Source organism: Grampus griseus (genome assembly GCF_964374135.1).
Source record: "Grampus griseus genome assembly, chromosome: 14".
Lineage (NCBI taxonomy): Eukaryota > Metazoa > Chordata > Mammalia > Artiodactyla > Delphinidae > Grampus > Grampus griseus.
Genome location: NC_139008.1, coordinates 8,578,422 through 8,599,087, shown reverse-complemented (window position 1 = coordinate 8,599,087; position 20,666 = coordinate 8,578,422). Strand labels below are relative to the sequence as shown.

Below are 20,666 nucleotides of genomic sequence, written 5' to 3'. Positions count from 1 at the left end.
TGGATTGGAGGAAGGTCGTCGGGAGGCGTTGGCGCTGACCAGGGCCCGCGGTACAGGCGACAGGCAGGGCACGGAGAGCAGCCGTGCCAGTGGCCCAGAGAGAGGATGTGTGCTGGGGCTTTCTAACACTTTAATTCTTGCATCCCTGTTTTACAAGAGGCAGAGCCGATTCGGGGGGAGGTGAGTAACTTACCCAGGGCTGAGAAGGAATAAGCCCCAGGGCAGGACTTCACTCCCCAGGCCGTGGCCGCCACTCCTGCTAGCCCCCCGCCCGGCCCTGTCGCCACCGCCCCTCCCACCCCACTCTCCTTTCAGGGCCACTTTGTCTGTGACTAGAGCCACGTCATCCCAGTGTCAGAGGCTGTGGCTTTTCCTCTGTCCTGGACAGGCTGGGTGACCCTGAGCAGTTTCTTGGGCCTCGGTCTCTGCACAGTAGCACTAGCCCTACCTGGCACCCAACTGGCCCAAGAGAGGGCAGGCCACCCGGGCCACAGCACGTTGTGGAGTCCCGACAGGCACGGTGGTGAATACGTGTTGAAGGCTGTGTGGGTAGGGGCTCCACCAGGGGAACAGCAGCCCCCTCGAGCCTTGGAGCACCCTAAGTGACAGGGAGGAGGCTTCCTGGGAAGGGCAGTGAAGTGTGAATGGGGCTGCTGTGTCCTGCATCCCGACTGATGAGGTGGCCAGGGGAGGTGCAGCCTTGCTCCGCACAGTGGGAGCAGATGCAAAGCTGCGGGGGCCCTGGGCGTTCACAGGCTTGGAGTTACTGCTTCAGCCCTGAGCCTCACTCCCCTCCGCTGTCAAATGGGGTAGAATCCTTTGCCACTTCACAGGGTGGGGACAATTAAATGAAGTAAAATGAAAAGTATACAGGAGGTACTCAGTTAGTCGTAGTTCCTGTTCCCTTTTTTGTCTTTGACCAGTGGCCTCACAACTGCTTCAAGCTCCCACCTGTCCTCACTGCCTTCCGTTGGCGCTGGTCCCCGTTCCTGGCCCCGTCCGTGGAGAGAGCTGCAGTTTTTTGTTTAAGCTCCAGTGAACCACTTTGTCTTCACCAAAGGCAGCTCTTCCAAACCATTAGCTTTCTGCCACGAGGCTCTGGGCTGGCTCTGCCCCGGTCCAGCCGCCTGCTCAGCTCTCGTCCCCTCTCCTGTTGTGCTGCGCTGGGGACCAGAGAACTTGTTGCCACACACTAGGCTCTGGAAGGGAGCCGTTCAAAAGCAACTGGCCTGTGTGTCGCCAAGGGCAGGGGGATGTCTCAGAAGTCAGTTCCGCTCTGCAGAAAATTTAAATTTCAGAGTAACCCTTATGAGCCCTGCCTGGGACTGGAAACAAAATGAATCGTGCTGGGCCATCGTGGTTCATCTCTGTCCAAGTGACTCAGTGCTTTTGTCCAGCCTCCCTCTTGCTTCCCCACCCGGCGGGCTGCAGTTGACTTCCAAAGCCTGAACCAGAGACACGCCTGCTCCCAATGTGGGAGCCGAGAGCCCTAATTGGAACCACTTGTGCTCCATGCTGGAGCGTCGTGGTCCCTGGGCTCCGCGCCTGGGTCGGCTGCGGCCTCTCCTGATGGGCCGTTTGTACTTGGACGCCTTCGAAGGGGGCTCCTCACTTGCAAACGTCTCAGCAGCGAATGCGGTGCCCACCTTGCTGGGCATTCCCCGCGCTGCGCGACAGGAGGCCGAGATGTGCTGGTTCCACAGCACGCTCTGCCCCCAGGTGACTGGACCCAGCATCGTAGGCTCTGCTACCCACAGTCCTTCTGTAGGGAGGGAGGTGGGAACCAAGTCTAACTTAATATGATCCTGAGGCGCCCCGGCAGCAGGCTCGCTGCGCTCCCTCTATGGGGAAACAGCCCTGCCATAGCAACCTGCACCACCGCCTTCCAGTGTCCAGAGGAGCTTTGTTCCGCCTGCACGACTCACTTTTTTTTTTAATGGGAAAGGGGGAGGATGTGGGGAGAAAGGGCTCTGATATAAACAGTTACCAAGGAGATCCGAGCCGGGGTTGGAGAGGTTTCCTCCTTCCCTCGGTCCATACAGAAGGAGGAGGGGTGTGTGCCAGACGCAGGGGCTCACGGGAGGTTCCAGCCCAGAGTCCTGGTTCCTCCCTGCTGGAGCCGCCAGACGCAGCAGCTCTCCCAGGCTGCGGGGACCGAGGCAGGCAGGGGCTCAGCAGGGCTTCCGAGAGGACCAGGGTGTCCGGGAGGATGTTCAGTGTCTGCGGGCCAGTCTGCCCGCTGCCAGCACTGGTAGAGAATGGACAGAGCCCGACTCGCTAGCTGCTGGCTCCCCGTCCGTTTCCAGGAGAGCAGCAAGCTTCCTTTTCCCTTCAGTCCAGAGTTGAGAGTAAGAAACCATGGGGTGCGCGTACTCATCTCTGCAGGACGAGCCCATCCTGAGAAGGTCAGTTCCAGACAGTGTCCGGGCAGATGGTGTGGATGCCCGCGGGCACCCCTACTCAGTGTGGATGGAACTTCTTCCCCAGGCAGGGATGCCTGGAGGCATGAGGAGGGCGCTGTGTAGAGTTGACCGCAGACTCGGGGGCAGTCCCAGGGGGCTCACCCAGGCACGGCCACCCTGGCTCCTTCGGTCCTGGTTTGCAGGCTGCATTTCTCTGCTTCCAGAGGAAGGGGTTTAGACCGGAAACCAGAAGGGCCCCCATCACCCAGTCCTCGGCCTGTGAAAGATCGGGTTCCGAGTGCAGATCCCGGCATGAAGCTGTCAGGAGGGGTGAAGCCAGCCGAGGGCGCCCAGGTGTGGACCTGCTCGGGCCCCGGCAGCCGGGCGTCGCGGTGGGCAGCGGCGGAACCCGCCTGGTGTAACCGGTGGGAATGTGGGGAGCTGCTCCGCGCCGGGCAGTGACTAGAGGCACGGACAGTGTCTTTCCCCGCCTCCACGGGTTTCCCTTTTCCCTCATGGGGCTGTGGGCGTGATCCTCCTTTTCCCCGTGGGCCGAAGCTAATGACGGGACCAGTGCTGCCTTCAGAAGTGCATGCCCTTCTCAGGAGCACCCTTCCCCTGGGGGCGGGGGGCCCTAGCACCTCCTGCCCGCCCTCTGACACCCCCAGTGAGACCTGCGTGGAGGGCCCCCCCCCCGCCCTTGCTGCCGGCCTGGATCGTCCGCCCCGTGCAGCTGCGTGGGCGCCCCCCAGACCTCCTCCCCAGAGCTCAGCTCCCACCCGCTGCTTGGGTCTCATCCAGCAGCCCCTCAGCTGCCGGCTGCCACGGCTTTCCCTCCTGGGAGCCGTTTTCCTCTCTGAGAATAGAGCCCAGCTCTTCCGCAAGGCCTTTCCTGGGTTCTTCGGCCGCAGTGCCTGCTCCCTCAGAAACCCCGTGGCATGGCGTCCGCTCCGTCCATTTGGTCTTCGCACACCTCACCCTGTTGAAATCACAGAGTGACCCAGACAGCTTTCTTCTGCCCTCCGTATCCTCGAGAGCTAAACAAGTTCCAGGTGCTGAGTGCGACCATGGGGTGACTGCAGACGCCGAGATGCAGTGTTTTCCATAGAGGAACCTGAGGCCTCAAGAGGCCCGACTTGTCCAGTCACAGGCCCATTTGGTGGCAGAACCAGAATTTGAACCCAAGTCTCTGCTCCTGGTGTGTGGCCCCTCCCCTTCCTCCGTGATTCTCCCGGGCTCTTTCTCCAGCCTGGCGATGGGCCCTTGGAAGGTGGAGGCTGCCTCATTTAGTCTCATGCCCTCGGCACCGCCCAGTGCACACGTCACCGGAGATGGAGAAAGGGCAACCGGGCGCTCCCTGGGCGGTGCAGGTCCCTCTGGTCCCTTTCTTCAGCAAGGCCCCAAATCTGCTCAGATGTAGCTTCTGAGGAAACCTCTGCCCTTTGAGAAAAGAGAGCTTTTCTACTGACGTCAGACCCTCTCAGGTGGACAGGGGAGCCTCCAAAGGCCTCCAGGCCGCCTCAGCCAACCTTCTGTTGGGCAGAGACTCAGGACTGACCGCCCGAGAAACCCATACAACGTCGTGTGCTGAGTGCCGGGCACCGTGCTGATTGCAAAGAGTTACACAGATAGCTCCCCCCAGATTGTGAAACCCAGGCCTCAAGTTGAGCAATGAGAATACGCTGAGACAAGCGCCTGGATGGAGTTCCTGAAGACGTACTGAAGACGGTGACAAACAACCTTATGTCTGAGCGGCAGGGAAAGGTGCTCTGGAGAGGAGCTTAGGCCGAGTGTCTTCAGGGATAAGCAGGGGTCGGTGGCAAAGCGTTAGAAGAAGGACACTCTAGGCCACGGCGTGGTGGGTCCAAGGGCACAACGGAACCAGGGAGCGGCGGGCTGGTCACTGTGGCCAGAGCATTTGGAAGGTGGAGGGGGGTGGATTCTGAACCGGTGGGCCCCTTTCTCTTACTTAGAATAGCTTCTCTGATGTGGGTTTCTACCCAGGGTGTAGCTCTTCTAGTCATCCTCACCAGAGCCTTCAAAATTAACCCATCTATATCCACAGCACAGCGTTTCTTAGAATAGCAAGTAATTTGTATCTTCTTAGTACAAAAGCCTTACATTTTCATTGTAGGAAAGAAAAGAGTGGAGGAGTTGGGAATAGAAATTAGCAAGAAAAAGAAACAAAAAACTCATAATTGCTCAACCTGAGGACAGAACAGCTCTTAACACGTCAGCACCTACCCTTCTGTACCTTGCTTTTACACAAAAATGGGATTGTGTCACCTGTGTTACTTTGTAGCCTGCCTTTCCCATTTGACAAGAACATCAGGTGATGGTCTGTGCTGTTCGGTACAGAGCAGCGTGCGTCACAAGGCACTAGACTGTTCAACCTCTCCCCTGTCTTCAGACATCTGAACGTGTATTTGACTATAAAATGTATTTTTAATTATAAAAGTAACAGAAAACAAGAATTTGGAAAATTAGGGAAACCCTCTCACCCATTACCCTAACACTCCCGTGTCCTCTGTCTTAAGATGCTGGTGTGTTTCTCTTCAGGCCACTTTTCTATGAACAACTAATCATGTGCGTTCCACTTCTAAGGACACAGATTCTGCTTTTCCTAGAAGAGGGCAATTGTGAGGGAAGATGCATTGGTTACCTTGCTGGCTTGTTTCTCGCTTGGCTTTGCGTCGTCTGAATTTCTCCTGGAGCATCTGCTGTGGCCCGTCCACACGTGGAGAACTGGCAACGGTCAAGAAATTGACGAAGAAGAGTTCCATATAAGTGAATATTCCAAAACTCAAGCCTGGCCTCTTTTAGGTGTCAACTGAATGCATTTACTTTGTTTTCATTTTTTTAATTGAGGTGAAATTCACACCCCTTAAAATTCACGGCTTTCACCATTTTACAGTGTATAATTCAGTGGCTTTTAGTACAGTCATCCTGTTGTACAGGCATACCACTGCCTAATTCAAAGCCTTTCATCACCCCAAAGGGAAACACTGTCACTCCCCACCCCCTCCCCCCAGCCCCTGGCACCACTAGTCCACCTCCCGTCACTATGGGTTTGCCTATTCCAGACGTTTCCTATAAATGGAAATTGCATTTAGTTTTGACCTGCTTTTTTTCTCATGATTTTTCATCAGAAACATTTGTCTAGGTTGCTGGTATTTAACCATCAGTTTAGATTTACATCTGATTTTATGTTTAGTGGGTAATATATTCTCATGACTCAGAATTCAAAGCTACTCAGTGGTGGAATTCGCGTCATCGTGCGCCTTGCTTCCTTTCCTGATGGTGTGTCTTGGTGAGCACGCCGTGTTAGTGCTCAGACAGACAGACAAGGTTGTAGGTTGTGTTGTAGTTCAGTCTGCACACAGCTAGAGGGTTAGTGAAGACGTGGCCATTCGCGGCTGGGCGCGGGCAGAAGTTGGACACGTGGCCAAGATGCTAGACACAAGACCCCTTTGAAGTGCAGGTTGGAGCTGGGCATGGGAAGATGGAGCTGGGCATGGGAAGATGGAGCTGGGCGTGGGAAGATGGAGCTGGGCGTGGGAAGATGGAGCTGAGCGTGGGAAGATGGGGCCAGGCCTGAGCGCCTCTGCTCATTCGTGCTCCTGCCCTGGCCCTGCTGAGGTTAGGGATGGGCCGGCCCAGGAATGCCGGGATAAATGGGGAGTCGGGGATGGCCTGCTCTGGGTTCCTGTGCAGCTGGGCCCTTGCTGGGTGGGAAAGCCTGGGTGGCCAGCCCCCCGCTGCCTCCCTGCTGCCCCTTGTGGGGCTGTTGCACCGAAGGGACCTCGGGACGGAGGAGGGAGGCTGGAGTGGCCAACCCGGGCACCGGGCCTCACCTTCCCCTGCTGCCTACTGTGATGTCATTTAATGCTAAGACCCTGAAAATAGCATTAGTCCTGCACCTACTAACCTAGTGAAAAACCCAGCGGGGGCTTAGACATGAAACTTCTGATACCCTTATGTTTACAAAATACCTGTCTGAACAGCTTTGCAGGGGCATCCTTAAAAGAAACCTTCAGGGCTTCCCTGGTGGCGCAGTGGTTGAGAGTCCGCCTGCCGATGCAGGGGACACGGGTTCGTGCCCCGGTCCGGGAAGATCCCACATGCCATGGAGCGGCTGGGCCTGTGAGCCATGGCCGCTGAGCCTGCGCATCTGGAGCCTGTGCTCCGCAGCGGGAGAGGCCATAGCAGTGAGAGGCCCGCGTACCGAAAAAAGAAACCTTCACTTACATAAGTTTTTCCACGGACTCCAGGCCTGTAGCCCTGACAGACATTGCTTCATGCTGTTGTGATGAGAGAGTGTGTGTGTGTGTGTGTGTGCGCGCGCGCGCGTGCGTGCGTGCATGCTGGCACTTCACTCTGTTACACTCTACTGTGCACAGGAGGCAGTGGAAAGAGCAAAGAATGTATGTCTTTCGTTCCCCGGGTATGAATGCAGCCTATGGGGCGTGTAGCAGAGAGTGAATTGCTGGGCTGTAGAGTCACAGGAGGTACCGCCAAGCCGCGTTCCAAAGTCACCATATCGCCCTCTCCCAGCTGCGTGTGGGAATTCCCATTGCTCCACAACCTCGCTTGTTTGAGATCTTGTCTGTCTTTTCAGTTTTAGCCATTCTTACTGGGTGTATGATAGATCTCACTGTGGTTTTAACTTCCTTTTCTCCGGTATCTAATAACGTCGAGCACCCTTCCCTATGTTCTTTGGCTGCTTAGATGCTCTCTTTAAGAAGGTACCCGTTCAAGCCTTTTGACAATGTTTCTGTCGCAGTATGTGTCTTTTCTGATCGATTTGTAGGGATTTCTTATATTCTCAACCCTAGTCATCAGTCAGATACGTGTACATTGCAGACACCTTCTCCCGTGCTGGGGCTTGCCTTCCATTCCCTTGATGGTGTCTTTTTAAACAGAAACAACGGTATTTTAGTGTTCAGATTTGTCGCTTGGTTCAGGCCGGCCATGTTTCAAACGTCTTAAATATTTACCGTCCAGAGGTAAATCACCTTGCTGTCTTAGCCCTGAGCGTCCCTGGGGAGGCTCGCTGGGTTGCTTTGGATGGCTCTGCAGGCCTGGGGCAAGGACAGAGAGAAGGGAAAGGACCAGAAGTGGAGAGGGAGGGGCAGGAGGCCAGAGCTAGGAGGTGGAGAGGCCGTCCAGTTCAGGGCTTTAGAAGGTGACAAGGTCACAGAGAGGGGAGCAAGTAAAAGTGGCTCCAGGGCAGGGGAGGACTGGGGGGGTGTCTTGGGAATCCCAAGAGACTTGCTATTCACGTGGGGCCTTGGTGGGGAACAGGGGTCTGTCAGGTGAGGAACTGGAGTGAGGACGCTCTGGGCGGAGACGGTGGTGATGACAGAATTCTAAGGACCATCGTGGAGGGCTGGTGTGTGGAGGGGAGTGGCAGGCGAAGCTGGGACAGGTTCTGAAGGGACTTGTGCACCCCTGTTCCTGCGGGTCATGGGAGCCATGGAAGGTTCCAGAGCGCAGCAGTAGCACGGTCAGAATCTTATTTGGGAAACTCCTGGTTGCCTTGAGGTGGGGACCATTGGCTGTGGGTGGTGAGCGGCCGGGGAGTGAGCTTGACCCTTCGTTCTCGTGAACTCATGTACCCGGGTGGGTCAGCCCAGGCCCTGCGAGGTGCTGGATTTGGACTTACCAGGCCCCGGAGCCTGGGTCCTGCCTCTTCCAGCCCCGGCACTGGACCAAAGGCGGCTGCTGGCGGGGGCACCACAGAGTGGAGCGGGCGGAGCTGGAAATGCCCCTCGCTGCTGCCATGTGCCTCCCGTGCCCAGCAGACACTTTTATTTTTCAGGACCTCCTCTGTCAAAGACAGCAGCTTCGTGGAAAAGATGAAGAAGACGGTGAGTTTTCTCTTTGTGCTCGGCCCTGGTGGGTGTGCGGGGGCATCCAGCAGAAGGCCAGCTTCCCTGGACGGGAGGAGAAGCGCGCGGGAAGCCGGCTCAACTCCCTGTGTGCGTACTTTCTGGGCTAACCAGAGCCTCGAGGCTGCTCTGCTGTTGCTGGGACAGTTTACTCCGCTTTTTGTGTGTTTACTTCTTGAACAAACCAAACTGTAAGAACAGACCCTCCCTCTGACTCGGATGCCGCCCCATCTCCTCCCTCCCAGGCCAGGCTGTGTCCGTGAGCATATGTAAACCTCACATAGCTGTGATCCTAGCACAGCTACAACTTTATCTGTTTGATTTTTGTTTATTTAAGTGTTGAATTTATGACCAGGTGCTTCATTCACATGGTTAAAGTCCAAAACATAAACTGTTTAGTGGAAAGCTCTCCTGTCCCTGTCACCCATCACTGTCCTTAGTATTTTACAGATCCTTCTAGAGCTTTCCTATGCACATATAATAAAAACAAATACAGACTTACACTTTTTAAACACAAAAGGTGGCATATTACATACACTGCTATAGACCTTCATTTTTTTCCCACTTAATGGTATGTCTTGGAGCTCCTTTCACAACAATTCAAAAATACCTCCCGCATTCTTTATTATAGTTGCGTGATGATTCCATGTGTGGCCACAAGCACTATAATTTGTTTTAATACTGCCTTGTTGATGGGCGCTTGGAATATTTCTAATCTTTAGCTCTTACAGATAGTGCTGCTGTGACTGTGTAGATCAGTTTGCATATTTGAAAATACAGTAAAATCCCAGAAGTGGAATTTTTGGATCAAAAGATATATGCAGGGCTTCCCTGGTGGCGCAGTGGTTGAGCGTCCGCCTGCCGATGCAGGGGACACGGGTTCGTGCCCTGGTCCGGGAAGATCCCACATGCCGCGGAGCAGCTGGGCCCGTGAGCCATGGCCGCTGGGCCTGCGCGTCCGGAGCCTGTGCTCCGCAACGGGAGAGGCCACAGCAGTGAGAGGCCCGCGTACCGCAAAAAAAAAAAAAAAAAAAAAAAAGATATATGCATTTGTGATAGAAACTGCCAGATTGTGCCCCACCCCCGTAGAGGTCACGCCGCGGGGCCGTCACTAGCAGTGTGAGAACACCTGCTCCCCAAGCCTTGCCAACAGAGTCTGCTAGCAAAGTTTGGGATTTTGCCAGTTTTCTAGGTTACAAAAAAGATATTTCTGTGGAGTTCTAATTTGCATTTTTCCTATGAATGAGTTTAAGCAAATTTTCATGTTATGCTGGCATTTCTTTTCTCTTTTTTTACAGATTCTTTGTTCAAATCTTTTGCCCACTTTTCTGTTGGGATTGATCTTTCTCAAGGAACTCCTTAAACTTATTAGGGTGATCAACCCCTCGTCTGTGATATGAGTTAAAAATATTTCTCCCAGCTAACAGTTTGTGTATCATTCGGCTTACTGTGTGTTTACTTGTTCGTTTCGCCTGTTAAAGTTCTTTAGTCCATTTAACTATTCTCTGACTTCTGGACTTTGAGTCATCATTTGAAAGGCTTTCCCCCTCTAAAGAGATAAAGGAATTCTTCCATATTTTTTTCTAGTATTTTTATGATTTTGTTTTCCATATTTAAAATTCAATCTGTTGGGAATTTATCCTGGTGAAAGATGTAAGGTATGAGTCCAACAATTTTTTACACAGCTCTCTAAATTCCGTGTAATAAAGTCCATCTTTTCCCCACTAGTTTTATCATAAATGTAATTCCCATGGGTATTTGAGTGTAGTTCTGTATTTTCCTGTTCTGGTACTTTGATCTAGCTGTCTGTGTATAAGCAATATCATACTGTTTAATTATTATAACATTGTTGTATAATTATTATAACTTGTTTTAATATCTGTAGCACTAGGCACTTCCTCCCTCCCCATCACTCTTATTTTTCAGTTTTCCTGGCTATTACTTCATACGTATTCATTCATTTTAGGTAGCCGTTTTATTGAGATATAATTCCTATTGGAGATACAGTTCTCCAATTTAAAGTTTATTTTAAAAAATAAATATACTAAAAATCACATCAGTGATTTTTAATATATTCCCAGTTGTACAAACTATCACCACAATCCATTTTAGGACATTTCCATCATCCCCAAAAGAAACCCTATGCCCATAAGTAGTCACTCCCCATCCCCCACCCTGAGCCCTAAGCAGCCATTCATCTACTTTTTATCTCTACAGAGTTGCCTATATGGCAACTGGACATTTCATGTAAGTGGAATCATACCGTATATGGCCTTTTGTGGCATCTTTCACTTAGCGTAATGTCTTCAAGGTTCATCCATGCTATAGCTGTGTCAGCACTTCATTCCTTTTATTGCCAAATGATGTTCCAGTGGATGGATTCGCACTTATTTTTCCACAGGATTTTTAGGATCAAATTGTTGATGAAAAAAGAGCTGTTCAAGTTTTTATTAGGATCGTGTTACATTTCTGTACTGATAGAGGGAGGGCTGACATCTTGTACGTTGAGTTTTCCTGTGCAAAATCAGAGTGCCTTTCCATTTGGTTGAGTCCTTTATCACTCGGTAGCTTCTCACATGTTTCTTGTATGGCTTATTTCTAGGTACTTTATATATTTTGATGCTACCATAAATATTTAGCTACTGTTTTATATCCTCTTTTGCTCCCTTGACATCATAAGCATTATTTTAAAATACCTTTTTAAATGATTTTAAAATGATTTGTAGAAAATTCAGGAAATGTAAAAGGTATGAGAACACTTTACAGCAATTGTAGTCCCTCCGTTTTATTTTGTCATTTGTACCTGTCAGTTAGGGCTCTGTGCCAGGCCAGAGACCCCTCCAGGCATTTTGGGCACTGGAAGGCTGCCGCAGAGAAACCTCATGTCTACAGAAAGGGACCGGGGAGGTGGCCTGTGCCTTGCTTCCACCTTCCAGATCTTGCAAAGCACATCCAGTTGGCTGGACCTAATTTGCTGCATCCCTGGCTGGAGGCAGTCTGGGGGATGGAGTTCCAGCTTTTCCAGAGCTGCTGCAGTGGGCACAGTAGGAGGAGGGTGGGATGAAGAGCCTGTGAGCCAGTCTATATGGTACCTTTCCCCATTGTCTAGATTTTTATAAAGCACATGCATTACTTTTGTAAACATCCAGAAAAACTCACCCATGATTCCCCATTTAGAGACTTGGTATATTTCACGCCATTCTTTTTCCCTGTGCATTTATATGTATAAACACACACATGTATGTGGAGTGGATATGTAACAAAATTGGATTATGCTATACACAGTCTTTGATCACTTTTTTTTTTTACTGAACGTCATTTCTGCATTTTTACATGTCCTTTAAAAATATGCCCACAGTGTGATTTTGAGCAGCTTGTGTGAGTAGCATTATCTTGATGGCTCCACTGAAGTCAGCTAGGTGGCCTCTGACCCCATCCGCTGCAGTGGCTGTGGCAGTGAGATGCTAGCCCCAGAGCGACTTAGAAAGGACCTGAAGCAGGCAGGAAAGAGGGTGCCCTTGAGGGACCTGCCTGCCCCTGTGGTCACCTAGAGCCTCCAGTGAAGCCTGTGGCTCTTGGCCCCTCACTGATCCCGCGTGTCTGGCCGTCCCTAGGGCAGGAACATCGTCGTGTTCTACGGCTCCCAGACGGGGACCGCCGAGGAGTTTGCCAACCGCTTGTCCAAGGACGCCCATCGCTACGGGATGCGGGGCATGGCGGCAGACCCGGAGGAGTATGACCTGGTGAGCTCTTGCCGCACCCTGCCCCCTTCCTCCCATGCAGTGCAGCCCAGGGCATTAAGGAAGTCACGTCTGGATCGTGGAGACGCTTAAAGGGCTGAGTTAGCCAAAGGGACAGACAGGAATAGGCGTCTCTTGTCATCTGTTCCAGCAGCCAGGTGGCCCCAGTTGTAAGGACATTAAGAACACCTGGCCCCGGTGTGCGCATGTGCGCTCTCAGCAGTGCTCACGCTCAGCCTTCCAAGCTCTCCACGCTGCAGTCTTTGCAAGTGCTGGGCAGGTGCCAGCAGAAGGGACTCAGGCACCTAGTGGATTGGTTGTGGCTTAAAAGATGAAAAGGGTCTCAGCAAGTCAGGAGAGGAACTGTTTCTCATCTCCCCTCAACCCCCACCTGAGAACTGCAGTTCCAGGGGAGCTGGACCGAGTCATCGGGGGGTCTGGGCTCTAGTGCCGCTCTGCCCTGACTGCCCGTGTGACCCTGAGCGAGCGCCCACCGAGGGCCTTCCTTGACTCGTCTACAGAGAGGCAGTGAGGGTGTTGGGTGAGCCATCTCCAGGAACCCTTCAGCTGGGCTTTGAAATGAGGCTGTAAACTCGCATGTGTGGGCTCGGGGAGGGCCAAAGAGAGCCCAGGAATTGAGGGAAGGGCCCCCATCTGGAGCTGCAGGCTCCCCGCCTTCTCCTGTCAGCCATCCTTGGCACGTGGCTCCTCCGGGCCAACACAGGGCTGTCTGCAGGACGCAGTCCCCACTTCCTGGCCCCAGCTGCACCCAGCCTGCCTCTGAGGGTGGTGGGGACCCGCTCGCCTTGCTACCTCTCCTCCGCGCATCGGCTCTTTCGCCAGTCGTGGCTCTCCAAAGGGCAGGAAACTTCCAGCAGTCTGCTTGCCTGTTTCTGAGACAGCCAGGCCAGCGGCCCCACGTGGACTCAGTGGGCAGGGAAGTGGGGAGTGGTCCTTAGGCACCCAGGAGGGGCAGGGCTGGCAGGGAGCAGGTAGTCCTGGGAAGATGCCCCAGGGAGTTGCCTTCCTGCTTCTCCCCTGAAGGGTCATTGCCAGACATCGGGGCAGGGGAGGCAATGTCAGACTCTTGCTGCTCCAACAACATGATAAATGAACTTTCCCTTAGAGCTGCTTCCCACATGTGCCACTCCATCTCCCAAACCGAACCATCCCCCACCTACTCCACACCCCTGCCTTCGGTCCTGGGGACGAGCACCACTACCCATCTGTCTTAGGACCTGGGTTTCGAGTTGGCGGACAGCTGGTTAGGAATTAGTGCGAGCCCAGGTCCTCCTGTGCCCCAGGGACTTGGTGGGATGATGAGGTTCTCCGGAGGTGGCCCAGGGCACCGTGTTCCAAGTGCCAGCCCATAGCCTAGAACCCGGCATACTTCTGTCCACACCCCAGGCCCTCACCTGTGCCCTTCTGGGCCTGCTGTTCCCTTTGCTCTTGAAATGCACCCCGTCCGTGAACCCTTGACTCGCCCATCTGCACCCCTGCTGGGAGCAGGCTTAGTCTTGGTTGCTGGGCCTGGCCCTGCCTTTGTCTCCCCAGGGCGACCTGAGCAGCCTGTCAGAGATTGAGAACGCCCTGGCAGTGTTCTGCATGGCCACCTACGGCGAGGGGGACCCCACTGACAATGCCCAGGACTTCTATGACTGGCTTCAGGAGACGGACGTGGACCTCTCTGGGGTCAAGTATGCGGTGAGTCACCCGTGTGGGCTTGTGCAACCTCCGGAACCCGTGTCCAAGAGGAACTCCTCCGGTTCTCACCTCGTTTGATCAGCTAGGGCAGGCCCAGGTACCAGGACAGAGGCTTCGAGCTGAGGGCCTGGTAGGGAGCTCGTGGCAGGGAATCCCAGGAAGGCCGCTCATGGGGCGACCCTGTCTTGCGCCCGGGCCCGGCCCAAGAGCTCCCCCTCCCATGTCCCAGCCCCACTTTGCTCGGGAGCATGTGCTACTGGAGACTGAAGGCAAGAGAAGGGCGGTGGGCTGACCAAGATTCGGCTGGGCAAGGAGAATCTTGAATGGGCAGAGTGAACCCCCTCTGCTGCCGCCAGGGTCAAGGCCAAGGTGGTTGAGGAGGGGCTTGGACTGCAGGTCACCAAAACAAAGCCGCCTCTGGGGCCTTACAGTGCAAGGTGTCTGGCAGGGACCGCTGACCACTGGCCCCTCATGCACACAGGTGTTTGGCCTTGGGAACAAGACCTATGAGCACTTCAACGCCATGGGCAAGTATGTGGACAAGCGGCTGGAGCAGCTCGGGGCCCAGCGGATCTTTGATCTGGGGCTGGGCGACGACGACGGGAAGTAAGTGACCCCCCTCCAGGGCCCCCGCCCTTGCACGCCCCCCTGGGCTGTCGTGTGTCAGGAGCTACAGGTTAGGGCTGGCCGGGGCACAGGAGGAGAGGGCAGAGCCATGATGTCAGCGCAACTCCGTGACCCGCCTCACCACAGGGGAGGGAAGGCCATCCCCCCATCGCCAGTCCCCACGTTCTTTGCTCATCCACACCCTCCCGGCTCACCCGGCTCAGATGGGGCCTCCCGTGGTTACTGCAGACCCTCTGGACGCTTCCTGATGCCCTGGGTTACGTCACTGGGTGGGCTGGCGTGAAATGAACCCTCCAGCTTGGAGGGGTGATGGGACAGAGTCCGAGCTCTCCCGGCAGCCCCATCTGGAGCCTGGCTCATCCCCTCTCGTCCCCAGCCTGGAGGAGGACTTCATCACGTGGCGAGAGCAGTTCTGGCCGGCCGTGTGCGAGCACTTAGGGGTGGAAGCCACTGGAGAGGAGTCCAGGTGAGTGTGCGCAGGTGGGCCGGGGCCTCGGGTGCTGCCTGCCGAGGGGGGGTACTGGACTGGCGTGTGTGGTGGGGCTGGGGGAGGCTGCGGCAGGGGCGCGGGCCTAAGCGCTTGGGCTGTGCCTGCAGGTGACGGTCAGGGCGGGCTTCCTGGCCTCCTCAGGGCAGAGCCTCGGGCCTGCTGACGGGCCGACCCGCCCTCCGAGCACGCTGTGCTGGCCCCTCCTGCCTCCCATGCTCACGCGTCTCCTTCCTTGTGGGTCACGTCTGGCCCCGCAGCCCTCGCCGCACGTCCCATCGCCTCACAGCCTCACTCTCTCCTTGGGACCCGGCCCCCTCCCGCCCCCTGCCTCACCCTGCGTCTCCCCTTTGCAGCATTCGCCAGTATGAGCTTGTGGTCCACACAGACATAGACGCGGCCAAGGTGTACGTGGGCGAAATGGGCCGCCTGAAGAGCTATGAGAACCAGAAACCGTGAGTAGAGAGCGTGGCTGGGGCCGGACAGCTGCCTGTCCTGTGCGTCCCCGCAGGGCCTGTCCTCCCAGGCCCTGTCCTGTGGGGCTTCCTTACCCCCACATCCAGGAGTGGGCCCGGGTGAGGGCACCTCCATTTCCATCTCCACCGCACAGGAGGGCGTGAGGCCTGGAGCAGAGAGAGATCGGAGGCTGCTCTGACCCCGGGGCCCTGGGGACCCCTCCACTCCGCTCCCAGCGGTCCCTCCGCCCAGGGCGTGGCCTTGGGGGGACTGGCCCTTGCTCAGCTTGTACTTCATTTTCCCTGTAAATACCCTGGGGTGGGGGGTACCCACCAGTCCCTGGACCAGGACAGTGAGTTCAGCTCTGGGTCTAGGTGGAACTTGGGCAAAAGGGCTCGCTTCCTTAAAAATCTGCCTTGACGTCTGGACATATGTCCAGAAACATAGTGTTCTTCTCTGGGGCCCCTGACTTGCCCCTGGGTGCCACCCAGAATCCTGCTGGAGCCGCCCAGGAAAGACCTCCTAGAACCACCAGGCTTTGAGACCAGCAGCCCTGCTGCAGCTGTAGCCGGAAAGCCCGACATTTCAGTGGCTTCACAGAGTGAAAGCCTCTCTCCTGCTCACGTACAGTCCTGGGCACGTTGGGGAGGGGGCTTTGCTCCACAGTCACTCGGAACCCAGGCCCCTTCCGTCCTGGGGAGCCACCTTCAAGGGCCTGGCCCTCCTTGTGCTCTGCTCACCAACGTGTGCAGAGTGTGGAGGGTTCCCCAGGTTTTTAGGGACCAGCCTCAGTTTCCGTGTCTGTAAGAGGGGACACTGATAGCCTAGTTGTACCCCCTTGCGGGTTGCCAGGAGCACCGCTGTGGATTAGGCTGGGAAAGGCCACTACCTAATTGGAGAGGTGTCCTCGTGACCCTTGGAGGCCAGCTCTGATGTTTCCTGTGTCCTGTGTGGCCAGAAGTGTCCCTTGGGGTGGGAAGATTCAGACTGGAGGCCTGGCCAGTCACTGAGCTGCTCTCCCCACCCAGCCCCTTCGACGCCAAGAACCCCTTCTTGGCTGTCGTCACCACCAACCGGAAGCTGAACCAGGGAACCGAGCGACACTTCATGCACCTGGAATTAGACATCTCAGACTCCAAAATCAGGTATCAGCTGCTGCCACCCCCCACGCCCTCAAACCTTTCACTCAGGCCTCCTGTTTGGGTGCAGAGCTGTCTTCCACCCTCCTCCTGAGCCTCGCATCTCCCCCAGGTATGAATCTGGAGACCACGTGGCTGTTTACCCAGCCAACGACTCTGCCCTGGTCAACCAGCTCGGCGAGATCCTGGGTGCCGACCTGGACGTTATCATGTCCCTGAACAATCTTGACGGTGAGTCCTGGGATCCAGGCCTCCCTACCTACCTGGGCCTGAGGTGGCTGGTGGGAATGGGCCCCTTGGCAAGGTCCATAGGTTGAACTTCTGCTTCGGCCTAAAGCCTGGTGCCCTAGAAGCCCTCATAACCAAGACCCCAGTTACAGGCTGTAGAACAAACTCAGGGCTGGGGGAAGAGGTGGCTGCAGGGTCTGGCACTCTCCCTTTTGGGGTTCCCCCATCCCCTCACCGCCATACTCCCTTGAGGGAGTGCGGGTGCCTGGAGACAGAGCCAGCCCGTGCCCTACAGGGAAGAGAGCCACAACTGGCTGCTGAAGGTCCTCTCTGGCTCCAGGGTCTCCTCACCTGTGAACCCAGGGATCCGAGTCAACAATCCTGATGGCCCTCCAGGCCCATTCAGGGTGCTCAGAGTGCAAGGGGCACTACCATGGGGCAGGGCTGCCCACTGACCTGGGGCCCAGCACGGCCTGGCCCTGCCCCGCTCACTCTTGTCCTCAGTGACCTGAGCCTGGGCAGCTCCTTCTCAGCAGCTCCCGAGTCAGCCTCGAGAGGAGCTGCGTGAAAGGGGGCTCATTTGTATCAGATCTCACTGTGCCGGCAGTGCACTCACGGTCGGTAGTGCACATGTGGGCCTTTCTTGCACTGGGGGGCATGTCTCTTGTGCCATCTGAGGCAGGACCTTGCTGGGGGTCAGGAGGGGTGTTGGTGCTCCCTCTGCCCCAGGAGACTCTGGGCCCCTGTGGAGAGCCGTTCACTGCCAAGAGCTGCTTAGAGAGAGGGCTGCAGAGGCTCAACTAGAGGCAGCAGTGGGGCTGCAGAAGCGCCCACACCTGCCCCTGTAGTGCAAGGCCTGAGCCCTGGCTTCTGGGCTCACACAAGAGGGCGCCTGGGCGCAGGGAACACCTACTACTTGGTGTGGGTGCTGGGCACACGAGGACTTTCAGTTCATGAAAATCCATCAGGCATTGCACTGTGACTTGTACACTGTACGTAGGTCACACTTCAGTACCAAGTTCAAACCCCTCCCCAAAACAGACCCAAACCCCTAAAGGCTGAGCCGTCCTGGGCCAGGCCCTCTCCTCTCCATGGGGCTCGGCAGCCTCGCGGTTCCACGGGGCTCATTTGTGCACAGGAATAAACGCCCCTGCAGTCATGCCTCTAAGAGATGGAGTTGCTCCTGGGTCCAGTCCAGCTCTAGCCTGCTTGTGGGGAGCTGTCAGTAAAGCCAGCCTGTTGACTGTGGTAGTGGAAGGACCCTGGCAAGGGCTGGTGGGGGGGTCTGTGCCAGCAGCTGCCCCTGAGTGTACAGGATGCTGCCCCCATAGCTTGGCCCTTGGGTGACCCATGCACAGACCTCCACATGTGTCCAAGCATAAAAACCGACCTGGAGGGAGCTCTGCTGTCACAGCTGAAGGCCCGGTATTGGCATCGCACAGTCATGAGCCTGGAGCGCCACCCCCCACAGTGGACCAGGTCCAGCCCGCAGGCAGGCAGGACACACTTGGGGAGCTCCCCCTCTACAGCCCTGTCTCTGAGCAGCTCTTGGCAGGGGAAGGGTGCCCGAAGGGGCTGATTCTTCTGGGTGGGGACAGTGACTGCCAGGCCTACCCCGGCAATATCCTGCCTCTGATGAAGACGACCTGTCCAGCGTGAAGCTTGAGGGTGGCCGAAGCCTGAGGCTTTGCCCCCAAAGTCAAGGAAGGACCAGAAAGAGCTGGTCTTGCTTCCAGTGAGAGCAGGCCTGAGGCTTTGCCCACCCCATCCCGTGGCACCCCACCCATCCCGGGAGCGGCCACTAACCCCGAACCCTGCCTGCTCTCTCCCTACAGAAGACTCCAACAAGAAGCACCCGTTCCCCTGCCCCACCTCCTACCGCACGGCCCTCACCTACTACCTGGATATCACCAACCCGCCCCGCACCAACGTGCTCTACGAGCTGGCCCAGTACGCCTCAGAGCCCTCGGAACAGGAGCAGCTGCGCAAGATGGCCTCCTCCTCGGGCGAGGGCAAGGTGGGCCTGCCACCCACACCCCAGCGCCCGCCACCGCCTCAGCCCTGCACCGCGGCTCCCAGCCAGCACCCCCGGGCCATTCCCCAGGCTGCCTGGGCCCCACTTCAGCCCTGTCCCCTAGGTCCCCGTGTCTCACCTACGTCTGCATCTCCCCAGGAGCTGTACCTGAGCTGGGTGGTCGAGGCTCGAAGGCACATCCTGGCCATCCTGCAGGACTACTCGTCCCTGCGGCCCCCCATCGACCACTTGTGTGAGCTGCTGCCTCGTCTCCAGGCCCGCTACTACTCCATCGCCTCGTCCTCCAAGGTGTGGGCTCCAGGCCTGCCCGCTTATAGGAGACATAGTGTTGGCTCCTTGGAGGGACCGGGGTCCCTGGGCCACAGCCCCAGCTCTGCCCCCCGTGCCCAGGGCAGTTCACTCGAGACTTCTGGGCTGTGTGTCCAGTAGGCTGGACTGTAAGACTGCAAACTGCTGTCCGGCCCCAGTGCCGAGAGCCAGTCAGGAGAGCTGCCAGGAAGGGGCCTTTGAACAGGTTTGGGCGCCGCGAAGGGTGTAAAGAGGCGCTGAGCAGGGACCCCCCGCGGCAGGGTGGGTGGCAGGAGGGAGGGGGCCTCCGGCATCACCACGCTCACTCCGACCCTGCCGCCCCGCCAGGTCCACCCCAACTCCGTGCACATCTGTGCGGTGGCTGTGGAGTATGAAACCCAGTCTGGCCGCGTTAACAAGGGTGTGGCCACCAGCTGGCTGCGGGCCAAGGAGCCCTCCGGGGAGAACGGCCACAGGGCCCTGGTGCCCATGTTCGTGCGCAAGTCCCAGTTCCGCCTGCCCTTCAAGGCCACCGTACCTGTCATCATGGTGGGCCCCGGCACCGGGGTTGCCCCCTTCATAGGCTTCGTCCAGGAGCGGGCCTGGCTGAGGCAGCAGGGTGAGTGTACGGGCCCTGGGCGGGCAGGCGGGCGGGCAGCGGGGGCGGGACCGGCGTCCCACATTCCCCTGACTGCTGCTGCCCCAGGCAAGGAGGTGGGGGAGACGCTGCTCTACTACGGCTGCCGCCGCTCTGACGAGGACTACCTGTACCGCGAGGAGCTGGCCAAGCTCCACCAGGACGGCGCCCTCACCCAGCTCAACGTGGCCTTCTCCCGGGAGCAGCCCCAGAAGGTGAGACCGCGGGCAGGGCCCCGCAGGGCGGAGGGTGGTGTGACCAGCCCTCCTCACAGGTGCCCCCACCCCCAGGTCTACGTGCAGCACTTGCTGAAGAGGGACAGGGAGCACCTCTGGAAGCTGATCCACGACGGGGGCGCCCACATCTACGTCTGTGGGTGAGTGAGGGCAGAGGCGGGGCGGGGACAGGGCCTACCTGCCCGTGGGGGGAGGGGGACCCCTGCCCAGCCCCCAGTGCCACCTCCTTCCCGCCCCCAGGGACGCTCGGAACATGGCGAGGGATGTGCAGAACACCTTCTACGACATCGTGGCCGAGCAGGGGGCCATGGAGCACGCCCAGGCCGTGGACTATGTCAAGAAGCTGATGACCAAGGGCCGCTACTCCCTGGACGTGTGGAGCTAGGAGCACCCGGGCCGCCTTGCTCTGCTCTGCACGCCCTACAGACTCGCTCCCCAACGTGATCGCTTTCCTCGCTCCCCTCTGCCAGTCGCCTAGCTGGGTTCTGCTGGCCCTGCCACAGGAGGCAGGCCCAGTGACTGACAGAGACTGCTCCAGGCCTGAGCTGTACCCTCGGACCCTGCCAGCCCCAGGGGGCGTGGCTACGGGTGACCGGGCTGATGCTCCGTGAACACCTCGGGCCCTCGCTGGCTGAACAGGAGGGGCTCCTCCTCTCAGCTGAGTGGGGCCTGGGCCCTCCCCGTGATTTTCAATGAGTGTAAATAATTTTAAATAACCTCTGGCCCTTGGAATAAAGTTCTGTTTTCTGTATTTGCCAGGTATTACTTGCATAGATCTGGGGCCTCCACCAGGACT

At 56.8% G+C, this 20,666-nt stretch overlaps 1 protein-coding gene across 4 annotated transcripts in view; it reads left to right on the top strand.

Annotated features, from left to right (window-relative positions):
* The window catches only part of POR (cytochrome p450 oxidoreductase), a 67,103-nt gene extending 46,482 nt beyond the window's left edge, over nt 1–20,621 (top strand). For 2 of the 4 annotated variants that reach the window (XM_082670933.1, XM_082670930.1), the window contains 14 exons: nt 8,224–8,272; nt 11,908–12,036; nt 13,588–13,737; nt 14,219–14,343; nt 14,741–14,830; nt 15,208–15,306; nt 16,336–16,452; nt 16,559–16,677; nt 18,510–18,691; nt 18,848–18,997; nt 19,346–19,616; nt 19,704–19,849; nt 19,925–20,010; nt 20,111–20,621. In XM_082670933.1, the coding sequence (XP_082527059.1) occupies nt 8,224–8,272; nt 11,908–12,036; nt 13,588–13,737; nt 14,219–14,343; nt 14,741–14,830; nt 15,208–15,306; nt 16,336–16,452; nt 16,559–16,677; nt 18,510–18,691; nt 18,848–18,997; nt 19,346–19,616; nt 19,704–19,849; nt 19,925–20,010; nt 20,111–20,255 (1,858 nt within the window). In that variant the 3' untranslated portion in view covers nt 20,256–20,621. Of the gene's footprint in view, nt 1–2,206; nt 2,406–8,223; nt 8,273–11,907; nt 12,037–13,587; nt 13,738–14,218; nt 14,344–14,740; nt 14,831–15,207; nt 15,307–16,335; nt 16,453–16,558; nt 16,678–18,509; nt 18,692–18,847; nt 18,998–19,345; nt 19,617–19,703; nt 19,850–19,924; nt 20,011–20,110 lie in introns of those variants that run through there. The other 2 variants (XM_082670932.1, XM_082670931.1) reach the window with 2 other exon arrangements.
* The last annotated feature ends 45 nt before the right edge of the window (nt 20,622–20,666 follow it).